The 21,087-nt window shown below is 43.2% G+C and overlaps 2 protein-coding genes across 2 annotated transcripts; one reads left to right on the top strand and one right to left on the bottom strand.

The window, feature by feature from the left end:
- Window positions 1–348: 348 nt before the first annotated feature.
- Window positions 349–6,001, top strand: LOC121626884 (caspase-6-like). The gene is made up of 8 exons (XM_041965619.1): window positions 349–423; window positions 614–655; window positions 2,018–2,060; window positions 2,167–2,316; window positions 2,482–2,558; window positions 2,673–2,848; window positions 2,996–3,146; window positions 3,718–6,001. Exons 1-8 carry the CDS (start codon window positions 393–395, stop codon window positions 3,951–3,953), a joined length of 906 nt encoding a protein of 301 aa, XP_041821553.1. The 5' UTR covers window positions 349–392; the 3' UTR covers window positions 3,954–6,001.
- Window positions 6,002–6,080: 79 nt separating this feature from the next.
- Window positions 6,081–20,864, bottom strand: LOC121626878 (calcium uniporter protein, mitochondrial-like). The gene is made up of 8 exons (XM_041965606.1): window positions 20,495–20,864; window positions 9,844–9,913; window positions 9,508–9,675; window positions 7,942–8,046; window positions 7,649–7,809; window positions 7,272–7,475; window positions 7,016–7,132; window positions 6,081–6,384 (listed from the first exon to the last, which is right to left on the bottom strand). Exons 1-8 carry the CDS (start codon window positions 20,600–20,602, stop codon window positions 6,307–6,309), a joined length of 1,011 nt encoding a protein of 336 aa, XP_041821540.1. The 5' UTR covers window positions 20,603–20,864; the 3' UTR covers window positions 6,081–6,306.
- Between the last annotated feature and the right edge of the window lie 223 nt (window positions 20,865–21,087).

The following is a 21,087-nucleotide window of genomic DNA, read 5'->3' as shown; positions in this document are numbered from 1 at the left end:
AGCCTTTAACACAGACGCTCTCATTGACCCCAAAGATAAAACATCTGTTTTCTATCATGTGTTTGAAGTTGATGTTTTTAAGAAAAGGCCTCTGAATAAAGTCTGGATTAGATGTTTTCTTCTCCTGATCTTCGGCTGTTTAAACTCTAATCTCACTTTTATTGTTAGTCATTTATTAAATCCCTGTTGTTATATGCAGTCGCTGCTGCAATGTGGCAAACGCGGAAGTTCTGGATGTTGACCTTTGACTGACAGACGTCAGAACCAATCGGCTTCTCCAGTCGTGACAATCAACCAATGAGATGGCGGGGGAGGAGCTAGATCGCGGCTCCTCGGGGCAGGATTGACGGGGCAGATTAGTTCAGTAGTATCAGTCGGAGCGAACCGTGGACATGTCTAACACGATGGAGGACAGATGTGGAGGTAATAACTTTACATCCATGATTTTAATTCAAAGTAGACAAAAGTTCTGGACTCCTGAATGTGGCGTTAGAAAAATAAACGCAAATACTTTAAATCTCCCATGTAAACAAGTTGGTGCAACATGTGAAGGAGGTTGTGTTACTGTAATGAAAGTGTTGTCAGCACTGAAGTCTTTGTCTCTCCTTCCCAGGAAGTGTTGCTAAAGACAACAGAACAGCAACAGACAGGGCGGGTGAGTGGTCCACACTGGGGGACGGGCCGGGTCCCGAACTCATGGTTTCTGTCAGGTTAGAAAGGGGACAGGGGGACAGGTTTGATCCCAGCAAAGCAAAAATGAAACAAACAGGGTGAAGCTGTGAAGAATGGGTCAAGGTACAGTCATCACAGTTCAGGTGAGATTAATCATCAACTCAGACTTCCTGGATTATTATTCCCATATTCCCTGTCACCTCCGTCTTCTAGAAACTGAGCAGCATGGAGCCATGAAGGTGCTTTTTTTTTGGGTGGAGTGAAAACTCAGATGTGAAAGATGAGACAGAGCAGTTAGATAAGTGGCTTTGTCTCGATTCAAAACACATTCATGGCATGTTTGTAAGGTATGCTGAGCTAAAAACACAGCCGCCCTGCAGTAAATGCTTCCTTCATGAAGCTCATCGTGTTCAGGTTGTGCTGAGGCTGTTTTGCAGACCTTTGATTTATTGTTCTGGCCAATCAGAAGGCTGCGTTCATGCTGCTGTTCAGTCAAACTAAAGATCTCTCAGTGTACAGCGTCCAAAATAACCGTGACGATGAATGTGCACCTCTTTCAAACTGAACTTTATGAGCTTCATGAAAAGTGGGATTTGTTGCCAGACGGCTCTGTTTGTAGCTCGTATTACTCAATAATTCTTACTCAATAAACCGGGAACTGAGTGTAACGGCACACAAGTAAAGATATGTGTGTCTCTAAAGTCATGATCTACCTTCAGACACCAAGAGCTGCAAAAATTAATTAGTTGTCAGCTATAAAATTAATCTAAAAACTATTTTGATCATCAATTAATTGGTTTGAATAAGTTTTTAAGAAAAATAGTTGCATTTTGTGATTCCAGCTTCTTAAATGTGAATATATTCTGTTTTATGCCTCAGTGACAGTAAGATGACGTCATCTTTTCACCAAACAACTAATCACTCGATCCAGAAAATAATCAATAGATCAATGGACAATGAAAGTGATGGTTCGCTCCGGCCCTACAAACACGCCTGAGCCGCTGCCTTTAGCACACGCATCAGGAGGGTGGGGTGCGGAGGTGTCACTTTTGGCCTCTGTTCTTTTGCCATCTTTCTCCACCTGTCACCCAGCTATTGACGGCAGCGAGGACTCTAAGCTGACGGAACAATGGCCGCTCGACCCCGTACCGGCAGCGCTGGGGCGTTCGTGCACCTGTAGCTGTGCAGCCTAACAAAGAAGCCTGAAAAGCTCGACCCTCTTGTGTATTTTTAGCAACTTCAGTCGCATATTTAGAGTATTTGTGATATTTCAAACAGCTGCAGGATTTTCCGCGCATTATTGTCTAGTAATCATGTTCTTTATTCCTGTCTGTGTTTCCTACAGCTTGCACGGAGAACCTAACAGAGACCGATGCCTTCATCAGAAGGTAAATTCTTGTTTGTGTGGTTGCAGCAGCAGAAGAATTCTCACTGGCCTCTCGGCCAGAACTCCGGATGACGTCTCTGTTTCTGCTCTGTCTTATCATCGAACAGCTCTTTACTCTTGGATCCTGCAGAGGAGTACAAGATGGACAACAAACGACGAGGCCTCGCGCTCATCTTCAACCAGGAGCGCTTCTTGTGGCGCCTGGGGTTGAACGACAGGCACGGGACCAATGCTGACCGCTACAACCTGGAGAAAAGGTATTGCCATCCAGCTGCTGCAGAGGAAACGCTGTTTTTGTATGACTGTGATTAAGAACTTGTCTGTACTCGTTCAGCGACTGCAAGTCTTTCCTGTAAAAGCATTTTGCAAGAGTTTCTCATGTGTTTCGTTATGTGCTGAAGTTATTTTCACTTCTCTTTTAGACTGAATGAGCTAAACTTTGAAGTGAAGACTTATGATAACTACAAACTGGTGGAAGTCTTAGAAAAAATCAGTGAAGGTAAGCACACCACCTCATATGGAAAGATAACGTATCCAGCATGCGATATGCTGCAGTGCCCGCCACTTTTACATGTTCCGTAGCCACTTTAACAAACGCCTGATGCCCCACCAGCCGCAGAGGCCGACCATTCGGACGTAGACTGCTTTCTGCTGGTCTTCCTGAGCCACGGCGAGAATGACCACGTTTACGCCTACGATGAAAAGATCAGCATTCAGGACATCACTTCCCTGTTCAAAGGAGACCGGTGCAGAAGCCTTGTGGGAAAGCCAAAGATCTTTATATTACAGGTACATGCGAACAAAAGCCAGAACCCAGTCACGTCTACGAGGATATGTCACAATGCAGTGTCACCTGTTCTTTCAACGCTTTACTTTGAAATCCATAAAATTCTTAAAAGATGCAGTCGAAGTGAACGCCGCTCTGTCCGTCTCTAGGCGTGCCGCGGAGACAAGCACGACGATCCAGTGACCGCCTGCGATGCCGTGGACAGCGAGTTGAAGACGAATGAGGTGGTGGTGGACGCCAGCGCCGTGCACACCCTCCCCGCCGGGGCCGATTTCATCATGTGCTACTCTGTGGCTGAAGGTGAGCCGGCCGACATGTTTGAAACCTGATTCCAAAACAGCTGGGGCGCCTCATAAAACAGAAATGTGATCACCTGCTGATCCTATTTGACATAAACTCACTTGAAAACAGCATTTTTGCAAATATCTGTTTCAAACCAGTTGAAACAGGAGCAACTAAAGACTGGGAAAGATGTGGAACGCTCCAAAAACACCTGTTTGGATCATTCCACAGGTAAACAGGTTGATTGGTAACAGGTGAGAGTATCATGATTGAAAGGCTCAGCGGTTCACAGTGAGGATGGAGCGACATGATTGGATAAAGAGATTAATACCTGGACTCAGGAACACTTTGTCAAACCGTTGCTTTCTGTCTTTATTTACATTTTCCTCAGCGTCCAAATGTTTTTGGAATCAGGGTTTTGTAACATGATGAGCAGATTCACACGTCCTCTGATTCAGTCGATGCTTTGAAGATGTAACAATAATCTCACTTAGAGACTAGAGGGAGTTATTTGAGACATTTAAGCCACCTCAAACGTCCTTGTTGCTGCTCTGTAATAACTGTCCCGCCCCCGGTGTTGTTCGTTAAGGTTACTATTCCCACCGAGAGACCATAAACGGCTCCTGGTACGTCCAGGATCTTTGTGAGCTGCTTCAGAAGTACGGGAGCTCCCTGGAGTTCACGGAGCTGCTCACGCTGGTCAACAGGAAAGTGTCGATGAGGAGCGTTGGGAGCAGTAGCGACCGCAACGCCATTGGGAAGAAGCAAGTGCCTTGCTTTGCTTCAATGCTCACCAAGAAACTCTACTTCCGACCAAAAAAGTAACAGCGTCAGACCTCAGTCAGAGAGTGAGCGGCTCTTCTGTTACTGCCAGGCAGAATCAAGGCAGGTCCTCAAGAATTTAGCTGTTTTTCTTTAGTCCTCTACTGTATGTCGAACACTATTATTCACATATGCATTCACTAATCAGCTAATTGGCAGCATACAGTGAAATACATGGCTGCAAAATAGCAGGAACGACTTGAAGAAATAGGAAAATTTCATTCATGAAAAATCTGGTCAGTGGAAATGGTGGTTTCATTAATCATGTAACGTTTCCTCTGGAGAAACCAGATTTCTTAAACTAGTTTATACTGGGTTTTCAGGTTTTTGCATTTGCATGACAGAGAATGAAGATGGGGGAAAGCACCTGTGGCAGCAGGAGGGGGGAGGTGGAAGAGAAATCTGATAAACATGCTGCAGTATCTGATTTTCTTGCTTGTTTGAGTCAGAAACCTCAAATCAAAATCAAAGGTAATTTTTGAGACATAACTTATGGTTTTGTTGTATTGGACTAAATTATGTTTAAGGTGTTCCTGTTATTTTGTCCAACCCCTGTAGATCATACACATTTTGCACTTTGAAGAAATTGCCTTTAAACTGCAGGATAATTATGGACCACGCTCTGTGTTAGCGACTTTTCTGAGCCGGTTGTCACAATTTTTTGCTTGCTTGTTTATTCCACTTAAAAACTCTGTGGTGCGACCCAAGTGTTGCCTCAGACTGCAGCTGGCTGGTTTTTCTTAGAGGGATAGTTTGGATATTTTGAAATGGGGCTGTATGAGATACTTATCCTAAGTCAGCGTATTACCCCCAGTAGACGGCGGTCAGCACACCCCCAGTTTGGAGAAGCAGCAGGAAGTGGGAAGCTAAGTGATGAACTGTTGTGGACGGAGGCAGCAGCAAAACACGTTTTAGCCACCTTAAAGAGATCAATATCAGTTGAAGTGGATGATACATTGAGAATATTTTCCCTGCTTTACCTTTGCTGTCAGACATTTTTTTTCTGATGACAAACTGAAGCTGTTATGTCTCTCTCTCCAAAGCCACCAGACCTCTTTGACAAAACAGCAATTTTACTTTGCAGAACATGGGATTCACTGGTCTACAGCTGCCGCTGTCAGTTAGTTTGTTTGTGTTATTGTGTGACTTTGGTGTTTTAAAAGGTTAGTTCAGATTCCCCGAAGTCACACAATAACACCAACAAACTCACCACTCGAGGCAGCGGTCAGCCGAAACTCCTGTGTCCTGTGAGGTAAAATTACTGCTTTTGTCCAAGGAGTCTGGTGGCTTTGAGGAGAGCGATGTAACAGCTTCAGTTTCCCCTTGGAAAGAACTCTCTGATGGCAAAAATACCTAGCATCCATTTGAACTGACATCTGCTGCAGATAATAGACTAATATGGGTGGGTACCTCATACAAACCCACTTCAAAAAAAACTTTAATGATCCCTTTAACAAGCCAAAAAGACAGAACATTCCTGGTGACCCCACACAGGGAAGCGTTCTGTGGACTAAAGGAAGCCGGACATGTTAGCTGACTCTGTTTTTTCTGTAAAGTCAGCTGCATCTCTGTCTACAAGCCACACAAACACTTTCCAACTTACTGCACCGCGAGGCAGGTGAACTAACAGCACCACCAGGCACTTGTAATGATTGTGTTCACATCAGGATTCAGTAGTGAATCATCTCTGCGACTATCAATGATCAGGTAATCTCTCTCAGACTATCCAGGCACCGTGTCAACATGCTGTTTGTCTTCAAGCTCGCTCCATCAAAAAGGGAATTCATGTTTGTGCTGTTCTTTGTGTTGTAGCAGTTTACAGTACGACATTTAACGATGCGTATTTGCACCCAAAATGACAACAAACATCAGTGTGGGGAGTAGCTCAGGGAGGAGGGGTGTTATTTTTTTAAAACTGCACTGTGGACTTCAAACACTTCTAGCTGTGTCACACGATCTACAACTCAGGAAAACAAAGCTGCAAGCATACATTGATCCTGTGTGTGTTCTGTGTTCTGTTGTGACTTTGTATAATAAAATCTTGTGCAACACTTCAGCGGCTTGTTTTCCATCCTCTCAGACAGTCTAGGGTTATATGTGTACATGGAGTTCCATAAAAAGTCATCAGGCAGACGGGATGTTCTCCCAGTATTTGATAAGTACTTTTTATTTCAACAGTCCTCGCTATCTGTACTGTTCTCAAAGTTTAATTGGCATCATCATCAAGACTGTAAACAAAACACAGAATGATATGGATTCCTGGTAAAAAGGTGCTGTTATCAAAACAAAGCAGGAAAATTGTTTTTGCTTTGGAGCGTGTAAGTGTTTGTGACCGTTGTCCGTGGCTTGGCTTCGTTCATGGCTTTAGCTGGATCTGTTCAAGTGGCAGCTGAAGCTGAGTTGGGTTTCTCAGACGTCTAAGATCCTCCTCCACCTGACACACACACAAACGTATTATTGAAGATTAATTCAGCAGAATTTCCAGTCAGTATAATAACTTTAATGATTCCTTAACTTTTCATCTAAAGCAACCATGATTTCAAAATGTTAAATGTCCAGAGCTTTGGACTGTGGCCAAATAAATCCAAAACTACTGACTTGTTTAATACTAATTAGCAAATGTTATCTACGGTGGCTAACATGGTTAACATTATACCTGCATGTACAAATACATTAACATGTTGATATTGTTCTTATGAGTTAGCATGCTGATGTTAGCATTTAGCTCAAAGCACTGTTACAGACAGACAGAACTGCTAGCATGGCTGTAGATCTGTAGTCTTGTTTGCTAATATACGTACATACAGCAGCTGTTCTCATTAGAAAAATTAAAAGCTTTTATTTGATTGAAAAGCTGGAGAGAGAGTCACTGGAATCTCAGAAAATCAATTTCAAGTATAGAAATAGTTTGTAAATTGCAGCTCAGGTGCAGTTTACATACTGTATTCCTACATTTTAATGTGTCCACAACATATTCGGCAGGTTGTCTGTGACTCTGAAGAGTCTGTAACTGTGGCTACAGATGTAGCTAATGTGGGATTGTGAAAGAGAACCAGTCAACCAACCTGAAACAGTTCATCCTTCAGCTCATTGTATTTTGTCACGTTGAATTTCTTCTTGCTGGCCCCTTTATAAAAGTAACGCAGGAACTGTCTGTCTTTAACATCTGGGTATACATAATCCTGGGGGAAAGAAGAAAGTAGGACTGCTGTGAATGAGGGACAGAACAAACTGTACAACATCTGCACACATGTGGTTGACTGTGTACGACTAAGCTTCAGATCAAATAAAATAGAGTAGTCTTATGTCCCTGAGACTTGCCTGTTTGGTAAGGACATAGTAGGCGAAGGCTCCAATGCTGGTTGCGTAGGTGATGAAGTAAGTGACGGGCTCCATGACGTCCCACGAATACACCCACCAGGTGAGCCAGGCCAGAGCCCCACCCTGCACAGACAACAGGGCCATGCCTGTCCAGACTACTCTGGACGTGTGGAACTCTGCTGTGCGGCCCAGCTGAGCCTTCATCTGTCAGGCAGCAAGACAAGGAGGGACGGGTCACCAGCCAATTCGTACAACCCATTCTAACCAAAGCAACAAGTCATAGACGCCAGCTGTCCCTAAAAACGGACTGTCAACATGATGTAGCGAGGTAGAAAAAGAGGTTTAATGGCATACAGATGTTGAGGCACATCGGCTACCTTCTCCAGAGGTGACAGCTCCTGTTTGAGGTTGTCCAGTCTCTCCAGCAGCTGCCTCTCTTTCAGCAGGTGGTGTTCCGGCAGGTGGAGCGCTGTGTGGAGCAGATGAACAACATGCTTCATGTCCTCCAGCCCCATGGCATGCTCGCTGGATGTACCCACTGCAGCAGAGGGCAAAACAAGGTGGATGAGGATGAGAAAGTGAGGTGAGTCACGCCCGCAGAGACGATATCAGCAGGCCTAAGTTGTAATTATGAAGGACCATTTACGCCTGGACAGAAATGTGCCTGTACCCTTTTCAGGAGCGCAGACATTATAAACCGCATCATTGATGACGAGCTGGAAGTCCTTATCCAGCAGAGCGTCTATCAGCGTGGTGTTGGCTACACGCTCTCCATCTGTCAGAAGAGGACAAATCTCTAACTCAGTACTCAGTTTATTGTGATCATAATTTCACCATTACAGCCCAGCAAAACAGATAATTGGAACAGTAATTTACAACATAAAGAAAGATACTCATCACTGCAAAATGACAGTTCTTTAAAGGAATGAGACACCGAGGGAAAATAAGACTTCAGTATAATATAAAATGTATGACCCTCAGTTCTAACACGTCTTCTTTCCTGAAACACAGATATCTTCCTGTCAGCCTCCTTTAGTTGGTGATTTCAGAATATTTTTCAGCAGGTAATGAACAATGTGCCTGCGTGTGTTGCAATTAGGTGGTGCAGATGGATGTAGTGATTGCCACAGAAGAAGAATGTGAGTCCCATCCCTTATTGACACAGCAGGAGTGGCGCCTTACGGACCAACAAAGGATCCCTTGACTTGATTGTACCTGCCGTGGAGATACGTCAGCATTATGTTAAGTCATTAATAGTTGCAGTGGCTCCCACCTGGGGTCCCAAGATAGATCCAAGGGGTCACAAGATGTTTTCTTAATATTTCTGTTGCAGAAAACTATCTATTTTTAAAAACCTTTTCTGGAATTGTTGCTTTTTCTTGTGAAGTACTGGAAACGTTAACGCTCCTCTAACTCTGACATACGATGCAGTTTTTTTAAAAAAAGGATCAAAATCTTTTTTATTCCACACTTTCTTCTTCCTTGTCAAAGACTGGCACCCACATTACCCACAATGCAACTTGACTGCTGACAGTTTGGGCATGTTATGCTAGTAGCACCTGACGCAGCCTTGAGCCACATCGCCTCAAGCAGAGACGAGGAGTGGGCTACAGAGGTCTTCTTTCGAACTCCACGCACTCAGATTATTTTTTCTATTTTCAAATTTGTAGGCATCAGACCCGACAGACTGTGCCTCAAGACTTGAGGCGATTTATCAGACCTCACGCAGCTTCCTTTAGAGCCCCGCAGGGATTTAGACAACTTACTTCACATAAACAATAGTACTGTCATAGACCTGTACACAGACTTTGATGTCTAAATTTGGAGTCCCTTTAACCTGTGCTGAGGGGTCACAAGTTGCTTCATTTTAAGGGCTCACAAGTCAAAAAGACTGGAAACCACTGTCATACTGTACCACAAATGAGGCCAGTTATTGGCAATGCAAAGCACATTTCCTTGTCCTTTGTTTTGAGGTTAAAAGCAAATTACTTCTCTCTCTACTATTCAGAGCCGATTAACCTTTTAAAACCTTCAGGGTGACTCTCACCTTGTGAAAATTAGTTAACGATTTGTGAAATTACATTCTGCAGACATCCTGTCAAACTGTGCTGCTCGTCAGCTTTCACTTCGACCAACCTGCCAAACCAGGTAGCAACAAAAATAGTTTAACGCGTGAGTAAACCTGAACAATGTGATCGGTCCGGTGTGTACATAGCTAACATGTGTCGTATCCTACCCTTGGAGAGAATGGAGGCAGTGGCTCCAGGGTCCTCCCTCTGCAGATCTGTGATCAGGTCTCCTACACTCATCAGCATGGGCCTGAGGAAGAACAGACACTTCTCACTCCTGGAGGGCAACGGGACCTCCAGAACCAAACGACCATATTTGTACTTCAAGGACACATCTGCAAGACAGTGAGGGGGAAATCTGTTGAGATTGCATTTTTGTGCGATATGTTTTGTGCAGAGAAGTCAAGCTCGTTTAATGCGTTTTACCCAGCAGTCACCAACAGGGGGCAGGCATGCAACATAAAACAATGTATTATCAAGTGGATGTAAAGGCTGTACGTTACCACTGGAGGGTGGGAGTGTGCTGTAGAAAAGAGCTCGAGAAGTTCCAAGAAGGGGAGGCCTCTGCCCAACCTAAAAAAACAAGACAAGATAATAGATAGAGAGAAAAAGAAAGCATCACCATTGAGTTTGTTAAAGCCCTCAAACTGTCACATCAGCTGACAGTGGAGAGCAAACAGATCCTCAGCATCCTGAAAAGAAAGATCTGAAAAAAGATCTGATTGAAAACAGTCTGCCAACAAGCCACATCAATTGACTTTTTTAGGGCTTTGGGTTTGTTCTCAGAGTGCTTTTACGCTGGTATAAATTTCTTCCATGGCAGTTGAAGTGTGTACTCTGCTCAGCTGATGGTACAGATTCCTGATTAAACCAGCTCCTTTTAGCTGATGCACGACTTTTAATTAAGTTTATTAAATGTTCGGCTGCGGTCTTTAATTCTTACCAAAATGCCAGTCTCTCAATAAAAACGTACGATTGCTCCGCAGGGCCTCAAGTCTCTCCTGCTGTCCGGATAATAGAGAGGGCATCCATATGGAACAGCTGATTCTAGGCAGCAGGAGCTCTTCCCTGTCCTGTGCTTGACAGTCTTTGGGCGTACACTTTTCCTTACAGTTTAAATGCACATATTTCTACTTGTTATTTAAAGCCACTCAAACGTTCTACAAACGCGCAATGTTAACATGAAGAAAAACAAAAACACAAAGAACTTTACTGCGGACAGTCAGATTTTTCCATGTGAATAAAAATACCAAACAAAACCAACGGAATGTAATTGTACCATCAGCATAAATAACAATCATATGTTCAGATTCAGAAGAGAAATAATTCATGTTATCATGTCTTCCAGTTTCCTCCTAAAAGCTCTGAACACTGGCGTCCTGCTGTTAAAGCACTTGGGCCTTTTCAACCTCAAAAACAGAATCCATCCACAGTCTTTCCTATTTAGCCGAGAGTCACAGGGGTCCCACTTGAATACATCTCTCTCAGACTGACATCTGTGGATGTGGCAGACCACTCTCTCCCACCCCTTGTCCTCCAGCTGGGAGTTCGCTCAATCAATATCACATTAAAGAGGAACAAGGGAGCCGTCCATTTTCATGGTCTGAGAAAGCAAACGAGTCTTGTGGCACAGTGATGGAGCAGGAGCCAGATGTGCAGAAGTCCCTCACACTCCACTGGTTAGGAGATGAAACTTTAACAGGAAAAACAACACTCACATACAGCAATGACTAACAGTCCACATGACCAGAGGCTTCGGTTTTTATTGTAGAGACATGAACCATGAAGACGATGACAGTAATGGATCACAGTGGCCAGAACCAGAAGGCAAAACAGAAAGGAACATTAAAAAGCAGCTTGAAAGGTTTTTTTAACCTGGAAATAATGTACAAATCTGAATTAGAGGTGTTTGTTGGCTTGCTAATGAAGCAGTGCACCACACTGTGAAGGAAAACATGAAAAGCCAAATAAAGTGATCCCAATGAGACCAGATTTAGCAGTTCAGCTTGTGGGAGATCTCCAGATGTTATTCTATAGCTGAATGCTCACCTGCCACCGGGCTTGTTTACCACCGACGCATCAGCACACCAGAAAAAGTCGATTTTTAAGTCATATTCTGTATGTGCGTATTCTTTAACACCAGTGAAACAAACCATGCAGATGGATATAATCACGCAAGCATGGTGGCACATGAAGCTAAAAAAAAAAAAAAAATAGACATGGCTTAGTGACTGTCTCTGTTTTGTATTTTAAGTGGTGATACATACAGCGCAGTAGAGAGTGGCTGACATGGATAAAATCCTCTATCTCTGTGTATGTGTTATTTCTGATTTTAATATAACACATTTTCTAGAACAAAGAAACTATTTATGACTGTTTATGGAGTAATCCAGCCAGGGGTCTCAAGATAAATCTGAGCAGTCAAAAGAGGATTAAACAAATGAAAATACCACAATTAAGCAGGAAAAATCACTCTGGTTGAACAACATCCACACTGAGGCTCTAACCTGCAACAAGGGGTACAAACACTGCTTTTTCTTAAGGGGTCGCAAGCCAAAAAGGTTGGGAACCACTGGCCTGATGCAACCAGAGAGGTTAAAAGGGAAAGCTGCCATGGTATAAATAACAAAGATGAATCTCAGAAATCACAGAAATTTGTAATATCTTACTCACTCGTGTTGTCTATCTGTAGTACAGCTGTACATGGCCATGCTGCCCGTGAACCTTATAAGGGTACTGGTTATTCTGTGACTCCTAATGGCTAACCTCAGACAGCAAACACACTACCAGACCAGTATGTTAAACAGCCTGGAACAGCATTTTATAAGGCTCCCATACTGCTGCAGCCATCGCGCTTCATTAAACTGAGTGGTGAGGGTGCTGACTGCCAACACATACTGGAGCTGCGTGGGAATAAAATACCTGTCACCATGTCACTCTAATTAAAAAACACTTCATGTCAAAGCAGTTTCACAGGAGAGTCAGTTGAGCAACATTTGAGCTCACACTGTACAGTCTGAAAAAGCAGATCTGGAGCGAAGCATCAAGGGCAAGGCTGGACTATTTGTCTCTTTACCAAATGGGAGTGTGTGTGTGTGTGAAATCATTGACCAGAATCAATTCAACAGCTGACTGACTCTAGGCAGTTTATATGCTATGCGCACACATACCAGACCCATTTTAAATCAACAGAACGTGGCTACGGTGGCGGAGAATGCAGCTTGAGAGCTGTGCAGAAAATAACAGCCTGTTTCCTCATCCGTGCTCCTCGCCGTGCGTTATTACAGTGTGTAGCACACTGCATGATAAACACTCACCGTGGTAGTTCTCTCACCCTACACTTGCCGATTACAAATGCTCTTAAACAGCCGTACAATAACATTAAAGTACATTTTGGCTCCAATATGTTATATGTACTTATGTGTTGATGACAGGTGACCCTGGAGTTGAGTTTTTGTAACAGACTATTGAAAACAGCAGATGAGCCCCCGCCTCGTTACACTCAATGGCCGACACATACGTAAGGAGCAAGTGCAATAATGTTTTTTATGTTCCTTATGGGAATAACCTGGCTGCTGCTCTAAATGCACTACAAACAAACACAGAGAATCCAAAGACAAGAGTGTCCACAGCCACGCTAGCAGCTCTGTGAGGCTGCGCTTATATACAGCCGTCAGCCTTGTGGCGGTGCTGGAGGAAAAGTCACATAGAAGTCAAGAAGATTTTACCTCTGTGGTCCATCAATTTACGCACAAAAGCTTTATCTTATTGAAATATTTCATTCTGGACCGCTAACGTGGCTGGAAATACTCCATTAATAAAAGGAAAAATATTGTTAGTCATTTATCTCTTTCTATTGCTAATTCACTTCCATAGCATGTATCAACACCGACAATTACCAACAGCTGGGATAAAATCTAGAAAAATTAACTAAAGGATTTCGGTTTATTCAATATGGCAGATTTTGATGAATTAACTTTTTTGCTATGAATTGAAACTGAAATGGTTTTCAGTTGCTGATTAGTCAATATTTCTACCCGTCCAGACATGTAAGATGTGAGGTAGACAGAGATTACAAGCTCTGCACCAAATGCAGGAAAGGTCAGTCAGTGCATTGGAGGGCTACCAATTACTGGAGTAGATCCAAATTAAAAATGTCCAACCTCAGAGCTATTTATGATCTATAGTTTCATTGGGGCTACTCCCATTCAAAGTGACAGACACACCCACAGATTACTTAACACAATATGACTGCAACAGACTGCAGGCTAAAGACCGTACTGCCTGAACAAGCCCATACAAAGCAAACACAAAGGTAACAGGCAATCACACCCATGCCATCAGTGTCACCAGACACTCAAGCAGCCTGCAGAAAGGGGGGGCCCCTCTACTCCACATGATGACTACTGTCACGACTGGCTTCCACACTGAACGTCTGTCTGCTTATCAAAACAAAACACACTTCCCAATTACACAGCTAATCTGTATTTAGAGTGCAGGGTGGTTGCTGTCTATTCATTGTCCTTCAGTTTGTTTCAGTTTGGAGCTGCAGGGAACAACACTGCGCACCAGATCCTCTCCACCAAATAATTTCCTCAAACTGTTCTTTCTCAAAACAATCGGCTGAAGGTATATTTACCCCTTGAGCTACGCATTTCTTATTTATGCCATGGCGACAGGGAGAGAGCGAAGACGGAGAGTAAAATTGAGCACCCCGGTGACAAACTGCTATGTCCCTCCTCTGTGTTCGTGAAGCAGGCCGGGTCTTCCTCCTCGAGCAGTGAGCAGGGTTATCATGGTGACAAGCAGCCTCATTTTCCCTAGAGTCTCCCAGAATGTTGCTCCATTATGGATCCTGTCACAACTGAGCTATGGCCTGTCGCATCTAGACTTCCTAAAGGCACTTCCTCCCCCTCTCGTCAAGGGTTTCATACCACTAAGTAAAGCGACTTTTCCACATGTGCACATGAGATCATAGCGTGATGATTTGCAGCATCGTGCAGGCATGCCTTGAAGCAGGGAGATAAACGGCCTAAAGGCTGGGGGGGGAAACGAATGCCGCCATGATGAGAAATTGAATTAGTCCCTGTTGCCATCATGGCTAAGAACAGCCAGCACTGTACCATGAAAGTGATTTGCGTTGAGGCGTTTGTCTTCGGTTATCCAGTTAATGATCCGGTCGGGTTAGGAGGACAAGGAGGAATTACAATGGGATGAAGGCGACTGCAGTATGGTGGCATGGGGGTTGGGGAAAGACAAGGTCTGTGTTTGCATAGCGCTTATAAAATATTTGGTTATAGTGAAAATCAAGCAGTATAACATACTGTAAAAGTATGATAGTTTGAAATAATAATTCATTGAGGGATTTAAAAAAAAGGATGAATTGGATACTCCACATGAAAAGACAGATTTAATTAATTTAATGCATGCTGGGAATGTTAAGATGTCCTTTTATCAAACAGGGGCAACAAGCAGAGCCCTTCAGTTCCTGACAGCTTTCCCAATAGTTATTTCGCCATGAGAAGATAGTAACCGTCTGTTTGAAGGAACTTCTCTTCTGCGTCTTCACTCGTCTCTTAGTTAATCATACCATACTTATAAGAGAAGGACTTTTGGTCTTACAGTTAACCACCACTCATCCCAAATTGCTATATCTATGCTGACTTGTGATAACACACTAAGATACTCCGAGCTTCAATCAGCAAACAGTTGTTTGCCCTGCAGGCCAGCACAACACAACGCAAGAGCTGAATACTGAAAAGAGGGGGACAACAAGGGGGGTGGTGGTTTAGGAATGTAGTGGTGTCTGCAAAGGTCCAGAACAGACAGGTATAAAGGAGGAATTCTGAAAAGAGCAAAAACAAACTTCCTGAAAAGCAAAGCTGCCACAAAAACTTTACCAACACGAGTGAGTCATATTTCCCATTTGCTCTCACATCACAAGGTCACAGCAGGACAGGAAGCACACGGCGGATTAAAAGGTGCCCTGAAGTTACTGAAAAAAAAAACTTTCATATGCCAGGTTTCAGGTTAAGGACATGATTTCACTTGCTTTGTTTCACTGTTGAGATTCTCTGTGATTCTTTTGTCCCATGAACACAAAGCTTTCAGTACGTGTTTCACACAGGTTATCACACGGTGCAGCACCGTGAACCTCAGCAGGGCTGTTATCACAAAAGCTCATCTCATCATTATCACAGCAGTTCTTCTCTTACTGATCTCACAGCATATGTTGTTGACAATACAGAACACAGACCACAACATTAAGCGAATTATTTGTGTGTCTATTTTAACTACGAGGATAATGCACTGAATCTAACTGTCTTCACAGGAAAAACATTTAACTTTATCAGATATTTTTCAAGTATTTCATAACAGCTTATGACTGTCATTATGCTTACCTCACCATTAGATACGTGTACAGATAGTTGAGGCATAGGTGCCGTTTCAAGCTTTTCGATTCTACTTTAAGAACCACTATGAGGAGCAGGTGAGGTTTTCCCAATCAATAGCTGATAAATGTGACAGATTTCCTGAATTGGATCAGTTAAGCTGATAATATCACAGCTGCTGTTGTGTGATCTAAGTATTACCTTATCAGTGTAATAGTGCCTAATCAGAGGCCACTGCATTTATAGCTGATGCTAATGTGTTCTTGTAATGTCAACATGCATTTTGCTGACTGACTTGTGGATCTACGTTAGCAGAACAAGTGGGCGAACATGGGGGGTCCCAGGTGAAGGGATGCAATGCTGCTGTGTTAACTCTTCCTTATGTTTCATTCGCAGAGAAGAGCTTACCTGCAGACTTTTGCCAGTCCTGCTTGAGACAGAAGGAAGAGCAGATTGTGGTTTAACTTTATTGATTGCACTTACACCTGGCTCAGATCTGATTACAATGTGAGCCAGACCACCTCCAGGGGTGTTTTATCTGATAGCTTTGAAACTGCAAGGTGTTCTGAATGAATATACACCTTGTATTAACATTCATTTTCCCTTATTGATTAGATATCTAGCTACAGAGTGCATGTTTTTTCCTGTTATTTTTCATCTTTACAAAGCAAAGCAGACAGGAAACACCAGGGGGGAAGAAAGGTGTGTGACATGCAACAAATTCCCCTGCTGGTGTACTTACAGGGTGCGCATCTTAATCACTAGGCCACAGGACGGCCCACATCACATGTTAATACCAGGTGTGTAAGGCTCTGCTACACTATTTCTCTCACTATAGCTCTGTTCAGGAAGTTTCCATACTGCCCAGCACTGGTCCCGAGTTCAAGACCTTAATATCTGCTGAGTGAAAGAGTGTCAAACACAAGTCTGAAAGGCTCCCTGCGGGTGATATCCACAAGTGTCTTCAAGGGGTTCAGTCCTATTCTATTTCTGTGGATGCTACCCGAATGAAGAGCGGCTCTATGCCTGGCATGACCAATCCTGACACTGAGGCAGAAGCAGACAGCTGGGATGAAACAGCTTCCATCCAACATTGTAATGCCAGTCCAGACATTGAAAGTTACAAGACAACAGATGCAAGACAGCTGTCCGACAAAAACGTCAACCCCTCCAGTGACAAAGTGATGCTGGCTTCAGCTGTCTCGACATTTTGGGGTTTCCAGTTTCTCTGGAATAGCATACATTTGGATCTATTTCAGGAACAGACGTTCTTATTATTTCTGCACACTCAAAGTACAAACTATGAATGTGATGGACAGACTATAAGAACAATATGGTTTCCTCCTATGGATTTGTTCCTGAAACCCTGCTTGTGTATGTTTTACTTTCACACTGCAGTGTTTCCACCCCATACTTGAAGGAACAGAGTTATATTTTTGGCAGGCTGGTTTGCAATCCCACCAGCAGTCAAGTGAAGTGGTTCATCAATTATCTCAGTGCATCCAGTGCAAAAGGTTCAGTATGTTGGGAATATGTTTTACAGCAGGGGGAACTGCTCCCCTACCACTGTCAAAAAGTGGAAGAAAACTCGCCTATCAACACATCCAGAGCTGTCTATTTGTTGTCTCTTGTCGGGACGCTGGTAGTCACCAACACATCCTGGAGTCACAGGGGTTTTGTTCAGAGGAGAGTTATGACACAAACATGAAGACATGACTTTTAATATCATATGTATCATCATTATGGCCAGGGATTTTGCAAACAGAGGCCCAAATTATAACTGCTCCTGAAGCTGTTGAATATGTTGACTACAAAGGCAACCGTACTGTCTAAATAAGAACACTTTGGACCCGAACCCAATCATGATACTATCACCTGTTACCAATCAACCTGTTCACCTGTGGAATGTTCCAAACAGGTGTTTTTGGAGCGTTCCACAACTTTCCCAGTATTTTGTTGCTCTTGACCCAATTTATTTTAAACGTGTTGCTGCATCAAATTCAGATTAAGCAGATATTTACAAAAATCAATGAAGTTGATGAGGTAAAACATTAAATGCATTGTACTGCTTTCAATTGAGTGTATGTCAAAAAGGATTAGCAAGTTCTCACATTGTGTTTTATTCATGTTTACACAGAGGTGAGTTGTAGTATTACTCTTCATTCAGCCTCCTGAACCTTTCAATACTGAAACTGATATTGATCCCCTTATCTGACTCAGGAAAAAACTGCAAACAAATGTACTTCCCAGAATATCACAGAGCTCCTTTTATGTGTTACTGTAAATACAGACAATGAACAGTGACCGGCTGCTGCAGAACAAACACTATTCGCACTGAGTGAGCTGCAGGTCAGTCATATTGCTCTCGGCACTCCTTCTTCATGGAAGTATTTCAGCTCCATCATATTATGTTCACCTGTATAGCATTACAACACTGACTGTAGAAAAGAAACAAATTATCCGACAGCACCATCACTTACTGACATAAAACCAAACTCCCTAAAGTTTCTCTCATAAAAGTGAAAGACCTGCCTTAATAAAAATTTCCCAGCAGTAAACTGTTACTGAGGGCAAAACAAAAGCTACAGCAGATGGCAGAGTGTTGTTGGAGGGTTTATCTCCTGTGCACTCTTAGAAGATAATAGCTCATTTTATAATTATTTAAATGAAATGTGATAGAAATATGACACTTCCCATGACTACCAACAAGAGAACATAACTCAGGTCTGATCAGCACATGCTGTCAACTGCTCGCACAGCTCGATACTCAATTTATGTCTGCTCAAATTGACTGCAGTTGTTTATAGTTTCCATTACACAGGGGTATAGAACCAATGAATTAACAGAGTCAAAACCTCCATCCTTCCAAATCCATTTTCATTTTCTACTCCACAACCTCTAGAGTCCCCGTCTGTTTCACTGGCTAATGCTGCATCTAAGATTAGCTGAACTCACTTTCTCTATCATTTATTAGAAACAAACTCATAGAAAGCTTGACACCTTGCTCTCCGGATTCCTAAAACTGGTTTGGTATACAGCAGGATGCTCTGCCTTTCTTGTCAACAGCTCTCCTATTGCAGGTGTTGTACTCTCCTATTTAAAACAATCTGTGGTGCAGCCACACAGGTAAAACACTTTACCTGAGACTTAAATTCAATGTCTACATCTCACATTCTTGGGAGAGGAAACAACAGTTTTCCCCCCTGATCAATTTACAAATGTCAAATTACACAGCACTGACTCAGCCTGTGGGTTGGAGGGGGGCATCCTGGTGGTTGAGGGGTTAAGATGTTGGCCATGTAATTGCAGGGATCCCCTTTGTTGCATATATTTAAGCAAGCTAAATACACTGTTTCTGCAGCATCTTTAAAGCTTAAAAGAGGGTGAAACGGAACACAAAAGCAGTGACCTTAAGCATATTTTGGTGAAAATCTGACTTGTTTGGAACATACTGAGCATACCAATGAAGAGGAGTTTTATTTTGAAGTAATAATTGTGTTCAGTATGTCTTTACCCTTAGAGAGATTAACGGGATTTTGCTGTAGAAACACTTTTACTACAATATATCATCTGAAAAGAGGAAAGCTGCATCTCCAATTGTATATATGGTTGAGTCTAAAAATAGAAGTCTTACTCATTCTGGCATGCAGGGGTGACTCATGACAGCTTGCCCATCTAACAGAAAGAACGTTCTTCTTCCTCAGTCCCACAAACTGCATTTCAATATTTACTCAGTATGGAGACTATCACAGCGTTTAGCAATACAGTACGCCCTGCTCTTCCTGCACTGGCCGTGATTTGAGGCGTCCAGTTGGGAATCCGCTTGCTCACGACTTTGCTGACCTCTGCAATTTCTTGCAATGGATAATAAAAGACAGGCAATTTAAAATGGCCAATTTACCAATGGCCCACACCACAAAAACCTCTTGGTGATGCTCTGATGCAATGTGGACTTTGCGCAGCATTGTCCACCTGCGCTACACTCACAACTACATGCATTTACTAAGGTATGCAAACAGATATTTACCTGCATCTTTGACTACAGCTGACAAGCACCTGATGATGCAAAACACTGACATATGAGACAATGAGATAGTGACCTCTGTGCTCAACATGCTGCAGAATATAGCGAGCAAGTAAGTGATGTGTCTTTGTGCAGGACAAGGAAAGGCTCTACTAAAGTTCAGAAGTATATTTAGCAGCCTAATCATGGCCTGTTTCTCAAAACGGGGGCCTGAAGAGCTTCCTCAGGGGACTAATTAAATGAGCACTGCTTTAGTGGTAACGATCAGTTAGTCATGTTTAGACCCTCTAAACCCCTGCAGAGCTAGGTAATGCACTTTAATAATTTATTTGTTGTCCCGTAATTCCTGAATGAAAATTACAGGACACAGAAATAGAGAGCAGACACTGACAGACAGGGAGATGCCCTTTTCCAGTCATAAAAACCTCCATCAGAGAGGACGTGGAAGAAAACCGGATCATATTCAAAACACCTCGAACAAGTGAAAACAACCAATGTTCTTTTTCCTAAAGTTTTCAGCTGACTTTACAAGAAAGTTGGCATCAAGTTGGGGGGGGCGCGTTTAAACGGTGCACTAAAATGACGGAAGACTGGTCTTCAAACCGTCCGCAGTACAACAAAGTCCACAGTGTCGTGTTGACAAAGCAGGAAACCAGTTCATCAACTGTGTTAAACATACCGACAGACTCATGTTAGCAAACATACGAGTTAAATCCATTAGATACATGATTCATTTACCTGATGGAGAAATGTAACCGGACGAGTAGTTTTGAGACCGCAGTGAAGAGGCTGAATACTTCCCAAAAGTCTCGCTGTAACTTTGCCGACCATCCGTACGGAAGCCATCGTCAGCCGTGAACCGTGTTAGCTGTACCGCTGGGGCATACCGGGTGGAGCAAATACTTCCACAATACGTGCTTCGGAGCCCGGTGTTCCGGTTCAAAACGAGCTGTTGTCTGTGTAAATGACAGCAGATGAGACGATAGCTACAGGGCAGAGAGAGGAACAGCCCAGCCCGAGCTGCATACCATTTCCTCCTGACAACATGCGCGGTCGGTGCCAGACTCCGCTCCCTTTCCCCCGCTTTTCCCTCGTTGGTCTGTTTTTCATGAGCCAGCCAGCAGGGAGGGAGGGAGCAACTGAACGTCCCAACCCAAGTGGACCACACCCCCTGAGCACAGTATGCGTGGGCTAAAGGTGTGCGAACCAGTGAAACAGCAGCTGGTGTTCCGTGTTTATGTCGCTGATATCCGTTTTGACTCACCTATTAGCATGTGAAGTACCAACTAGCATAAAGTGCTAATACACAAGCACCAAACCGGTAGTCATCA

This window comes from Chelmon rostratus, chromosome 3, assembly GCF_017976325.1.
Source record: "Chelmon rostratus isolate fCheRos1 chromosome 3, fCheRos1.pri, whole genome shotgun sequence".
Classification (NCBI taxonomy): domain Eukaryota; kingdom Metazoa; phylum Chordata; class Actinopteri; order Chaetodontiformes; family Chaetodontidae; genus Chelmon; species Chelmon rostratus.
The sequence above is the reverse complement of the archived record's forward strand: the minus strand, read 5'-3'. Positions and strand labels throughout refer to the sequence as shown.